Consider the following 13,516-nt stretch of genomic DNA (forward strand, 5'->3'; position numbering starts at 1 on the left):
CAAAATGTTGCCGCTAGTAATATCGCCAACTGATCATATTACTCCAGTGTTGTCTGATGTCCACAGGCTGCATATTGTTTCTATGCTCAAATCAAAGTGCTGCTTCCTACCCATAAAGCCATAAATGCTTGGGGAACTAGATACCCAAAGGGCCATGAGATATATGAAAGATCACACTCCACCATGCATCGAACTTCTTGCATTCTGATTGACAGCTGAGGTCCTGTTTGGGAGCTCACTCTGGCTGAAGATTGGAGGATATCTATCAGGTGGAGGAATTTCTCAGTGCACAGACTAGCCCCCCCCCCCCCGAGGGACCACCTATCCATGATGCTGTGCACCTTCAGACACCAAATAAAGAGTTGACTCTGCAATAAGCATACAGATTCTACTGAAATTCTTTTTTGCTGTTGAATTTTGCTTCAGCAAGCATATCTGTTTCCATTTGATTTTTTTTTAGCTGGTGCTTATCTCCAGCTGCTGTGGATTCGGTGGATCTGTCGCCAGCTCAGCCTTGGGTTTTTTTCCGGTTTTTTAACTTGCATTTGACGTGTTCCTGTTTCTGTGGTTTGTATAGCAGCCACTTTTGTGTTTCTTCAGAAAGATAAAGCAGAATGTAATAGCAAATACATAAAATAAATAAGATCTCTTTAATGCTGGTAAAAAGACAAGGAATCCCCAAAAGGGCTTTACAACATACCTCGTACTGCGTGATGAGGCCATTGGGCTCCACTGGTTCCTCCCATTTCAGAAAAATCATGTCCTCCAAGGGGGTGAATGTGAGGGACTCCGAAGCAATGCCTCCGGGGACTGAAACAAGGAAGGGTTTCGGGAAGAAAAGTGGTTGGGTGGGTGTCAAAATACAGTCTTGTTAAGACAGCTCTCCTTACAGCTCCTTAACTACAACAAGGGAATATCATGAACACAAACATTTCCCCCAACTGGCAATGTTTAAAGTTGCTCCCCACAGATGTACTGTTTTCACAGCCTAACAACTACATCAAGGAATATCATGGGGCACAACTGCACCCCCAAATGGGCAATGTTCCATTCCGAGTTCCATCCCAGCGCTCTGCTAAGCTTTCCATATGTTGGTCATTATATATTAATGAGGCAGTATTTAAATACACAGCCCCCAGTCCACCCAAGCATACACACACACCATCTGTTTGCTGAGACTGTATGTTCCTGGGAGGAATATACCATGGATCTTCCCCAGCATTGGAATCCAGCAGTCAGAACACTGAAGGGAGCCATGGAATGATGGCAAGATTCCACATGCACAAAGTGTGCTTAAGGATATAAGAAGAGCCCTGCTGGAACAGGTCAAAGGCTCATCTAGTCCAACATCCTGTTCTCACAGTGGTCAACTAGTATTCAAGGGCATACTGCCTTTGACAGTGAAGGTAGAACATAACCATTGTGGCTACTGAGAAATGATAGGCGTATCCTCCAACAACTTGTCTTGCATGCAGAGTCTGACATTCTTTGAAATGGGAGTCATTTTGGACTTGCAGCTGTCCATGGAGGTGCAGGTCAATTCTGTGTCCAGGGCAGCTGTTTATCTGCTCCATCTGGTATGCAGGCTGAGACCCTACCTGCCAGCAGACTGTCTTGCCAGAGTGGTACATGCTCTAGTTATCTCTCGCTTGGACTACTGCAATGTGCTCTATGTGGGGCTACCTTTGAAGGTGACCTGGAAACTACAACCAATCCAGAATGCGGCAGCTAGACTGGTAACTGGGAGCGGCCGCTGAGACCATATAACACCAGTCTTGAAAGACCTACACTGGCTCCCAGTACGTTTCCGAGCACAGTTCAAAGTATTGGTGCTGACATTTAAAACACTAAACGGCCTTGGTCCAGTATACCTGAAGGAGCATCTCCACCCCCATCGTTCTGCCCGGACACTGAGGTCCAGCGCCAAGGGCCTTCTGGTGGTTCCCTCACTGCGAGAAGCCAAGTTACAGGGAACCAGGCAGAGGGCCTTCTTGGTGCTGGCACCTGCCCTATGGAACACCCTCCCACCAGATGTCAAAGATAAAAACAACTACCAGATTTTTAGAAGACATCTGAAGGCAGCCCTGTTTAGGGAAGCTTTTAATGTTTAATAGGTTATTGTATTTTAATATTCCATTGGAAGCAGCCCAGAGTGGTATAAAAAAATTGTTGTTGTTGTTGTTGTTGTTGTTCTTGCAACATCCTGTGGCAAAGATAGGACCCATGTTTCCACACACACACACCATCTTCCAAGTACAACAGACAGGATCTCCCTTTGCCCCTGGAATTTATTGACTCAATAACCTTGCCAAGTAGGTTAGGCTGAGAGATGGTCACCTCAAAGTCACCCAGTGAGCTGTGGAGTTGAGCAGGCATTTGAACCCAAGTCCCACCACTCCTAGTCAGACACTAACCCAGGATAGCCAACACGGTGTCCTCCATACATTGTAGGACTACAAGCCCCATCAACCCCAGCTATTACACCCAGTGGCCAGGGATGATTGGAGTTGTAGTCCAACATTGTCTAGCACTGCTCTACCCATTACATCACACAGGCTGTGGGAAAGTCATCTTGATCCAAGGAATGAAACTTCCCTGTCAACTTAGAAAGAACAGGTTGCGAACATAAATTGCAGCAGCCAGAGGAGGGAGAAATCACACCATTACCGGACTGCGTTTGCATAATCCAGAGCACTCTGGGTTGATCACTGCAGACTGAGCCCTCAATCCTCCACAAATTAGCACTCAGGCAAATACATGCCTGGTGAATCGGCAGGCGACTCTCGCTCATGTTTATTTTATGGGGGCGGCTTAATTGCCTTTTGCTGAGCCAAGGCAGTCAACCCGCTAACTAAAGGCAAGACAGGAGAGGATGAGGAGAGATGAGAAGGAGGAGGCTGCATATCTGAGCAGTGTCAGGAAGGGTCTGATGCACGCAACCCCCAGTTGGATCCCAGCACTCAGTTTTGTCCTGCTACACCAATTAGGTCAGACAGTGAGCTGCACAGCTCTGTGAAAGAGCATCTACCTTGAATGTTCAATTCCTGGCATCTCTGGATAAGGCTGGGAGTGTCCCCTGCCAGTCAATGTAGACAATCCTGAGCTAGATGGACCCATTTTCTGATTTGGCAGGAGGAAGCTTCCTAGTGTGATCTAGACTGGGAATAAGGGACCTGGACTGCCATCCAGATGTTTTCAGGACTCCAGTTTCCTTCAGTCCCTGGCACACCCCACGGAAGGATGTCTAAGAGAGAATGCAGCCCTCCGGCTGAAAAAGTCTCCACAACCTAAAGGAAGAAGGCTATAAAGCAGGCAGCAGTGCCAGCAACAAGGAAAAGCTGGGTGAGCTCTAGAAGGGTTCCTGCAGTGTGTCTCTTGCCCAAGGGCCCCCAGAACCTGTAGCCAGGGCCACCACCCAAACTCAGCACCCTTGGACAGCTTTGAAAGTCCATGTGCTCTGGGCAGGGCCAATTACATGGATATTGTCCCTCACCCATTTCTCTGGCCCTGGCAGAGCCAACTGACAGTGGTGACTGAGCCTCAGAAGACAAGCTGCCACTGTGAATTTCAGACAGTGATCTGGAGGGACAAAACACCAACGTACAAACAGAGAGGAAGCTGTCTTACACTGAGCTCATCAAGTTTAGTATTGTCTACACTGACCAACATGGCTCTCCAGGTTTTCAGGCAGGGAGATGATCCCAGTACTACCTGGAGATGCCAGGAATCGAACCTGGGACCTTCTACATGCAAGAAGGGTGTTCTAGCACTGAGCTATGGCCTTTCCCCCAAATGCATTGTAGGAAATGTAAAATGGCAGGCAGATTACTATCGCCCTCTGTAGTTTGTAGTGTTTCTACCTGCAGCTGGCAATCCTTCAGGGGTTGGTGATGGTGAATGGTGTTGGGAAGGGGGCTTCACATGGAGCTATCCCTCACTGTACCTTCTCTCAGATGTTTTTGGCATGGGCCTCAATCCATATTAATCAATTTGTTATCCCCCCCTCCCTTGTGAACCCAGTCCTGATGGTTCACACTAGCACCTGGCATTAGGCTTCTGCAAACACACCATATTCTGCCAGGAAGGATGGAGTGTCTGCCATTTACTCAGGCCTGGAGCTTTCGTAACCAGCTGCTCCAACGCCCACTGACGGGGGCCTTGTGTAAATCTCTAATCTCCAGGCAATTTGGCTGGATTAGTGGAGCCCTGTCATTCCCTCTAATTATCAACAACCCACAATAATAACAATGACAAACAACAAGCAAAAGAGCCATAACTAGGATCAATATTCACTGATTTAGCACAGATTCCCCCAGCCCGCCTTTCATTCCCCTTTCTCAAGGATGTCATTAAGGAGGAACAGACCAGGCAATTGCTTTGCAAAGATCACTATTCACAAACAGTATCATCTGCCACACAAGCTTTACAGCAGCCTCTAATTTTAGGCAGAATCGAGCGATTATATTCTCTTTAGGAGAAGGAAAAGCAGAAGGGGGAGAGAAAGAAGCAAAGCCCTTTGACTCCACAGACAGGGGCAGGGGCAAGGTACAAACAGCAGGATGGGGAAGTCCAAAAGCATTATTCAAAACCACCTCGGCAGAAACAGGCTTTAGGGGTTATGTGAATAATACTGTTTGCATTAAAGCTATAATTCACTTTATTATGATCATGGGGGCTTTGTCAGACTCTGCGGTTGGATTGCAAAGGCTGGAGGTCTGTAATCTGTCTGCCGGAGCCAAGCTGAACAGTCCCTGGAAATGAAATATTATTCTTAATATTATCTTTTTTAAAAAAAAAAGTTAGGGTTGTGTGTTCTTTGGTCCAGTCTTAAATACTCCAGTTTAAAACATAAGAGCATAACAAGAGCCCGGCTGGATCGGTTCAATTGCCTGTCTAGTCCAACACCCTGTTCTCCCAGTAGCCAACCAGATGCCCAGCAGAGGAATGCAAGCTGGGCATGAGTGTCAACAGGTCTCTGCCCTGCTGAGATGGATTCCCAGCAATAGGTATTCGGAGGCGTAACGCCTCTGACATTGGAGGTAAAACATAGCCATTGTGGCTAGCAGCTGTTAAGAGCAATGTCCTCCACAAGTTTGTATAATCCACTTTGAAAGCCATGCATAAGAACAAGTCAAAGGAATACGATTTGCACAGACAGGCTAGTGAAAGAGGCTGGCCAACCATCCCCATTTATTTATTTGTTATTTTGAATTCATTGTTACATTTCTAGCCCAAAGAACAGTATATTCCTTCTACCTGAGTTGGTCATTCTCTTCCACCAAGCACACAACTTCGGGAGGGACTCACATGGAGCAGTGAGGGAGCCAATCAGATCATCTGAATCAAACCTGGCAATCAATGGGATGGCAGATCCTGCTATCTCCCCAGGATCTGAAATCTTGTAAACAGGGAGTGGATGGATCTTGTCTGCAATGTGCAAACATCTAACGTGGTTCACAGCCTGCCATTCCACATCACTATACAAGGTCCCTGCTTGTAGTAGAACTTGAATGTCTCAAATGAGTGAGTAATTCATTTTGCCTCTAGGGTGCACACATCTGAACACAATGGATCACTGAAGCACCTAAATGCATGTGCCTGAATACTAAATATAGAATATTCCTAAATATAGAAACATTAGGAAGTTGCTTTCTACCAAGTGGGAAATATATAGGCCATTGGACTATATACAGTAGCTCTGTGTTGCCTACACTGATTGGCAGTTCTCCTAGGTGTCAAAGTAGAGGTCTGTCTTAGTCCTACCTAGAGATGCCAGGGATGGAACCTGGGATGATGCTCCATCAATGAGCCTTTCCCTAAAGCGTCATGTAGTGCAGCAGCACACAATGCACCTGCTGAGGTGCATTTTGAACTGTTGATACCTACAGTGCAATGACACTTTCCTAGGCTATCTCTAATTAAATTGGTTTTTCATCAATGGATGTCAGCTGGTTGCAAAATTAATGAATGCAAATATGGAGAAGGTGGAATCACACCTATAACAAGGCATAAACACAGGGTGGTGTTTGAAAGTGATATTTGAAATATCTGAAAGTGATATTTGATGTGAGAATTGGGGTGTTGTAAATGTTTCCCTACATTAAAAAAAAAGTCAGAAACAATCCAATGGTTTGGAACAGTTCATTGAAACTGTTGAGACAGTAGAAAGCTGGGAGGAAGAACTCTGTGTAGAACCCAGGCATTTAGAAGGACTGTATTCTCTCGCATGGACTTCCTGGGCTCTGAGATCTTTTGGGGAGTCTCTTCTCTCAATCCTGCCACTCTTACAGGCACATATGTTGGGGGTGCAGGATTGGACCTTCTCGGTGGCTGCTCCCAGGCTTTGTTACTCCCCTCCTGGAGAGGCTAGACCAGCTCCCTCCTTGTTGTTCTTCCACTGGCAGGTTTTTGCAAACTGACTGCTTTTAAGGAAAGGGCTCTTAAGTGTGTGTGTTTTTTTTTTTGTGTGTGTGTGTGTGTGTGTGTGTTGGTGTTGTTTACTATCTGCATTCTAACTGATACGTTTTAATTCTATAGAAAGTTTAATGGATTTTAAACTATAACCTTTTATATGTTCTTTAGCTATGTTTCTTTAATCTGTCTTTGTCTTCTGAACAAACAACAGCAACAACAACCCAGTTCCCAAATCCTCATTAGTGCTGTGACCATAGGGACCTTTGCCCTGCCTTAGGTACTACAGATAAGCATCGCCTACTTTCCACTTGATAACGACACTCTAAATATCAGTTGCTAATTTCTGCAGTGCTCTTGTAGATTGTATTATTTGGGGAGGTAAGGAGGACAAGCTAATTCACTGCAAAACAAGTAGGGGGGAATAAAAAGCAAAAGCCCACCATGCAAATAAAGCATTTCCACCTGATTTACAAGCTAATTTAATCCGAGGTGAGGTGCCCTACACAAAGCACTTATTAAATTATGGAAACCTTTGGGGCAGATATATGTATTTGCGCATGTAAACAGATGTGCAGTCTTCATCTGTGCTCAGCACTATGCAAATGCTCCATTTTATTACAAGTGTCTGGGATGCACCTGAGGAATCAAATCCGAGAAGGCACAAAGGAAACAATTTTCAGGATATTCCACCTTGTTTGCATTACATGTAGAGGTTGGCACGATGCACTACAAATACTGCTGTGCTTTGGCATCTTTTAAGTAGAAATAGAAGACTTCCCCCCTTTTTAAAAAAAGAGTTCCTAATCACCTTGCATTCTAGGAAAGCAATGCCATGGTATGTGATAGGATGCTCTCTAATTGTTGAGTGGCATCTGCTACTGTGTGGGTGATGATTTAGGCACTTCACTGGGGTGGTTTTAGTATTGTACAGATAAACCATTGTTCGCTGCTCTTATGCTTAAAGCCTTTTGTATCTTTAGTATTGTTTGTAGGTCACCCTGAGGCTGACTTGTAAAAGGCATCTGAGAAATGTTAATAAAAATAATACTTGGCAACTATGTCTGGATTCTAGAGCTTGTGCAAAACAGTGATTCAACCAAAAATTCATGCAATTGACCCAGATAAACACTTTCATGAAATCCTCACCCCACCAAAACAAAAGAAACCAAGACTTTACTTCACTAATTCAGTTTGTTGATTCATCGGTGCTTATTTTGGCATCAATGAGACTTTCAAAAATTGCAAATATAACTGAAAGTTGCTTCCAATTACACAGACATAAGATTATGTTCACACCCACGCTATACATTTTAAGTACACTGAAACTAATTCAAAGCAACGTGATCCGTCGTTGTCCCCAAGAATCCTGGGAACTGTAGTTTGTTAAAATGTTGGGGATTGTCACTCTGTGAGGGGTAAACTACATTACCCAGAATTCTTCAGGGGATGGAATGTGCTTCAAATGTATGCTGTGGGTGTGACCTGTAATCAGAGCTGGCCTTAACTCATGCAGCAGATACTGGGCAGCAGTGTTATGGCAGCATCCCCCTGGTTGTATCCTTCAGCTGGAGAACAGATTTGTGTGTGCAATGCAGCCTGCCGCCCACACCCCTAACTAGCCTGCTGCCCTCAGGAGCAGTGAAAGTCACTTTCTCAAGATTGAAATAAGATTCCCTTGCCATTCTTCATTGGCTTCTGTACTTAACCCCTGTACTTAGGACCTGGAAGGTGCAAGGGAGGGAGGAGAAAACAGCTCTAGCAGGTGCTGAGTTTGAACTAAATGAGTAATTTACATTGTACTCTGCTTGCAGCAGTGAATTCTTTAATCAGCTGAGCTGCTCTGATGTCACAGACAATGGCAGAGCAAGCCGATCGGGCGCTAGGGGCAGGGCCAGCTGCCCGTGGGTGTGGGGCTGTTGGAAAAATGCTCTGGGGAAAATGGAGACCCGACCACCCCACCCCCCCGGACCTCTGAGCGTCTCCCGGTAGGCACATCTCTGGAATGACATGTCCCTTCATCTTCAGAGTGCCTTTCTGTGACACTTTTCATCTGAAAACTGCACACAAGTCTTCTAGCATCCGTAGATCTAAACTGCATTTTATTTAGATTCTATACAGAAATTCCATAATCACGTTCTGTGTTCTCCAAGCTCTGGCAGAACAACAACCGTTGCATACTGCAAAAGTGAAAATACAGTTGCAATAACACGCTCAGGCGGAAGAGATAAGACGGTCTTCCGTTCCCACAATCCTCCCAGACATCTCATGTGATTTATACTAATCACACCAGCAACATCGGGGCAAGACGGGGCAGGACGCTCCGTGGGACCTCTGCGGGGCCTCCACCCTACAGCTGAGGTGGTGGGCGGACCATTTGGGGCAGCGTGGAGCCTGTGGGTGCCCAAGCCACTGCATCACTCCCAGGAGAGACGCATGGCTTGGGCATGCTGCAAGCCCTGTGGTGAGTGCCACCTGGCACTTTGTCACCACCCTCAGTGGTGACACCTGGGGCTGGCCGCCCCTACCACACACCCCCTTCCTCCATCCCTGGTCACAGAATGCCAACAAAAAGCAATTCCACCTCTCACCACTGCCTGCAGATCTCTGTTGTCTTCCTTAAAGGTGCCTTGAAAACTCCCCCCCCCAACCCGCCACCTTCCAGCTGTAAACACTAAGAAAGACACAGGGCACACAAAGGGATGTAGGCTGGGAACGTCTGCAGTGTCAGAATGGTAAATTCAATTGAAGAAGAGCCACTCGCCCCTGGAAAGCTCCCATCTGCTTGGGAGGATCGGTCTGGGCAGCAGAGGTCTGCCTGCTAATGAACCGTTCCATCTCCTAATGGGAAATTCTTCCATTATTTAATGTTTTGGAACAACCTTTGAGGGCTCAAATGGCAGCAGCGCTGCCTCTTTTTTTATCCGTATCATTGATCTCTGTAGGAAGCGAATAACTCAGAAAGGGGTTGGCCTGAGAGCAGCTCAAGCTTTTGAGCTGCCCTGCTGGCACACACACAAATTTTTACAAAGTTTCCTGCAGCTGGCAGCCAGTTTGATGATGAAAGGGTCAATCTTACAGGGAAGGAAGCTCAGAGGAGCCTTACCCAGAAGGAAAGGGGCACTCGTTTCAGGCACCCCACAGACTCTCTGGGGGGAAAAGCTTGCTCTTTGTCTCTGGTTTTGCTTTGCAATTACTGATGGAGGAGTGCTCCTTTGCCAATACATACATGGCCCCCAAGAGGAGGAGGATGCCCTACACAACTGACATATTCCACTCCCCAACACCCCATTGGGGTTATATGGATCCCCTTTGAAGAAAAGTTACAGCATTTGGGACTTTTTAGTTGAGAGACAATTTTTTAAAAATGTGAAATACACCCATGGATTTAAAATAATACCCAATTTGATCCTTAGAAGCTAAGGAATGAGCTGATTTTCTTTCAGTACATATCACTCCCAATAGGGTATAATCTACAAGAGAAGATTGTGTCACCAGCCTCGACACCACCATTGCCATCACTGGACCTATCATTCCATCTAAAAGTGAGCACAGGTGGTACCAGAAGAATTTTGACCAAAATTTGGAATTAAGATGGAGGTTTCAATGTGTTTAGGAGAACCCACAATGTTTGAAGAGACACAAAAATTATTTGTGAGATGGAAAAAAGGGGGCAAAAATTCAACTCCAACACAAAACCCCAGGGTAGCCCAATAACGACTAAGCTTCCTCACTGCCCATGGAATGCTAACAATGTTGGCGGTTGGGACGAAAAGCTGAGAGGGGAATGGAATATTCTGGGCAAGGACATGATTTATTGGCTAAATTCCTGAACAGAAGCACTTCACAGTGCAATATGTTTTTGCAGGTCACATTTCTGCGTATGCAATAAACACCAGCTCCACTGTTCCAGTTCATCCGATATAGTTGTTGATGTTTTTCTACAGAAGCTCATACCATATTGGCATACTCTGGGTAGATGGTGCTGCGTTTGAAACATTTGAAACCATTTGTATGTCCAACCGCCTGCCGTAAGGACACCCCTGGGAGCTGCAAGTGGCTGAGGTTCCTGGGCACTTGATTGCCACATATTCAGGCAAGCAAATGTCCTTCAAATGTTACAGAACAGATGAGGTCAACTTATGGCAGAACGATGCAAATGCATATTCTGCTGTAATGTGTCAAAGAGTCTTCTGTGCAGGCACAATTGTGTAGAAGTAAGAGAAATAGCAACCAGCCTAATTTGGTTGCTGGAGTCATAATCACAGAATTTGAAGACTGAAAAAATGACAACAGAGTACATCACTTTGCCTGCACTTTAGCAGTCCTAATTATATATATATATCAACAAAACAGGGGTGTTTTAATACTGTAGCCTCCTCCCCACCTTCAGATCAAAACTACTTTTCCATCTGATTGTTTTTAACATGAAAAAGATTTAACCAACCTACAAAAACATGAATTTCTAATGAACACTCCAGGACAAAAGCAATATATCTGGAAAAGAGCTCCATAAAGCAGTCCTGGGCAGATTCAGATAGCCACATTAGATAAATTGGATAGGCAAATAATTGAAACAGACATGTACAATTTTCAGTATCACCCTGCTCAGACAAAGATGTATCGATCCCCCGAGAAGCATAGACAGCACACTATATTAGACATCATATTCAACTCAAAGGATAAGAAGAAAGTCTTGTTAATCAGAAAAGCAGCTGGAGCGCTTACAGTACAGCAAAAAGCACAGCTGGAGTAACTGTATGCGGGTACAAGAAGAAAACAGCTGGAGCAATTATCGTGTGGTTAAAAGCAGCAGGGGAAATTGCAAGTTGAGAAAAATAGGTTAGGAATGCAGAGCTGGACACAGGGAAATTGGAGAGACTCAGCCTTTGCCTTTGAAGGAAGGGTTGCTCTCCTTCCTTTGGAAATGAAAAAGGCTAATCGTTAACACCTACTTTGATATTAGTTAGGACTATCAGGTGAATATTTGGTTACCTCTACAGTCATTCCTTTTGACCAAACTGCGGAAGGCAGTGGAAGACAGGAGTGCCTGGCGGTGCTCTGGTCCATGGGGTCACGAAGAGTCGGACACGACTAAACGACTAAACAACAACAGTCATTCCTGGACAGGGGTAGCCTAGCCACAGTTACCCATGCATTGGTAACCTCACACACTGGTTACTGTAATGTACTCTAGATGGGTCTGCCATTATTCTTGGTCCAGGAGCTGCAGCCAGTGCAGAATGCTGCAACTAGGTTGCTGTTGAGTGGTACACCTAGCCCTGGACGTGCAGCACCTTTGAAGAAGGACCTCCACTGGCTGCCAATTTGCCAGGATTGGGGTTTTTGTTGATGGATCTCAACCAAAACTCTCTGCTACTGGCTGCTTAGTCCGTGTAGTCCAGGATGACGACTCAGGAACATAACTTGCAATTCTAACTGTACACACCACCCTCTGAACTCCAACACCAAACTACTGTGTCATGCTGCTAATAAGGGAAAACTTTTAGCCAATCGCCACCTGTTGCTAGGCTTCCCTATCTTCAAGCAGACTTTCTCACGTACTCTTGCTTCACTTGGCTTCTTGCCAACTCACTAATTGTCCACTTCAAAGCTGCAGTTTCTCACAAACCTCAACAGTTTTATCATTAATTTGTAAGTGGTTTGGGAGAAGGCCACCTGAAAGACCACCTTCTTCCATATTGACCCATCCAGTCACTGTGATAATCTTCAGAGGACATCTTGGTTGTGCTACCACTTGGCAATGTCCATCTGGCAACAACCAACAAGAGGGCCTTTTCTGTGGTGGCAACCCACACTTTGGAATAGCCTCCTTCCAGACATAATGCACTGCATACATTAACATCCTCACAATTCTCAAGTATGCCGAAAACCTTTTCGTTTGCCTTAACTTTTATTTGTTTCTGAACAAAGCCCCATGGTAGCTTTTAAGCATATTTGGACTACCTGGTCATATTCTGATTTGAATTACAGTGAATACTGTCCCGACTAAGAGAAGTAATAGTACCACTCTGTTCTGCCTTGGTCAGACCATACCTGGAATACAGTGTCCAATTTGGGGTGCCACAATTTTAAGAAGGATGTTGACAAGCTGGAATGTGTGCAGAGGAGGGCAACCAAGATGATCAAGGGTCTGGAAACTAAGCCTCACAAGGAATGCTTGAAAGAGCTGGGTATGTTTAGCCTGGAAAAGAGGAGACTAAGAGGATAGCCATCTTCAAATATCTTAAAGGCTATCTTAAGGGAGCATGCTTGTTTTTGTTACGAAAAAGGAGCAATGCAGAAGCTAGCTCCAGATGGCTGGAATGGTAAACAGGAAGCTGATGTTATTGGATTGTACCGTGGGAACCAGGGACAGTCTGTTCAGAGCTCTGAGCACCGGATGTTAGCTCAGAGTGGCACATGACCCTGTACTGGAAGTACATGGGTGGAGTTATTTTCACTCTGCAGCTGGGAATCAGAGGGTACAGACGTGTTTTCTCTGTACTGGTGAAAGACAGGAATAAAGACATGTAAATATATTTCTGTCTGTCTCATTCCCCCCCCCCTGGAGATGGGAGGGGGAGGAGTGGTGTGTTCTTTTCACGTTTGAAAAGGATCGCCGAAGAGACCTCCCTTGATCTTGCCGGCAGACGCTGGCAGGGGAGGTCAACAAGGATTCAAGCCGGGCACCTGGAGGGTGGCCAAATTCCTAAGAGCTGGGACTGGCTCTGCTGGCTTGAAAATCCAACATCTGGTAGCAATGCCGATGGCTGAAAGATCCATGAGAATCTGCATGAGAGGTGAGAGGTCGATGAATCGTTGCCATCCTCTGCACCTAAGGAGATGAAAGAATGCGTCTGCCTGCAGCCAGAAGCTGAACAGAACAGACAGCTGGACACCGAGAGGAGTGTATGCTCAAAGGTATGCTGCATTTCGGGCTATTGAGAGTGAACAGAAAGGTTTGATTTTCTGTTCATGAGAGAGCTGCGTTTGGGAAAAAAAAAAAAAGCTCTGAGAGCAAGCTGGCATACCAGGAATTCCTGTGGTGAGATAAGGATTCCCGTCTTGAGCAGGTTGCTAGGCAACGTCCGCCAGCACTTGT

At 45.6% G+C, this 13,516-nt stretch overlaps 1 protein-coding gene across 10 annotated transcripts in view; it reads right to left on the minus strand.

Annotated features, from left to right (window-relative positions):
- The window catches only part of PTPRU (protein tyrosine phosphatase receptor type U), a 372,040-nt gene that overhangs the window by 129,277 nt on the left and 229,247 nt on the right, over positions 1-13,516 (minus strand). For all 10 annotated transcript variants that reach the window (XM_053398507.1, XM_053398508.1, XM_053398511.1 and 7 more), the window contains exon 9: positions 701-810. In XM_053398507.1, the coding sequence (XP_053254482.1) occupies positions 701-810 (110 nt within the window). The remainder of the gene's footprint in view (positions 1-700; positions 811-13,516) is intronic.

Source organism: Podarcis raffonei, chromosome 8, assembly GCF_027172205.1.
Source record: "Podarcis raffonei isolate rPodRaf1 chromosome 8, rPodRaf1.pri, whole genome shotgun sequence".
Taxonomy (NCBI): Eukaryota; Metazoa; Chordata; class Lepidosauria; order Squamata; family Lacertidae; genus Podarcis; species Podarcis raffonei.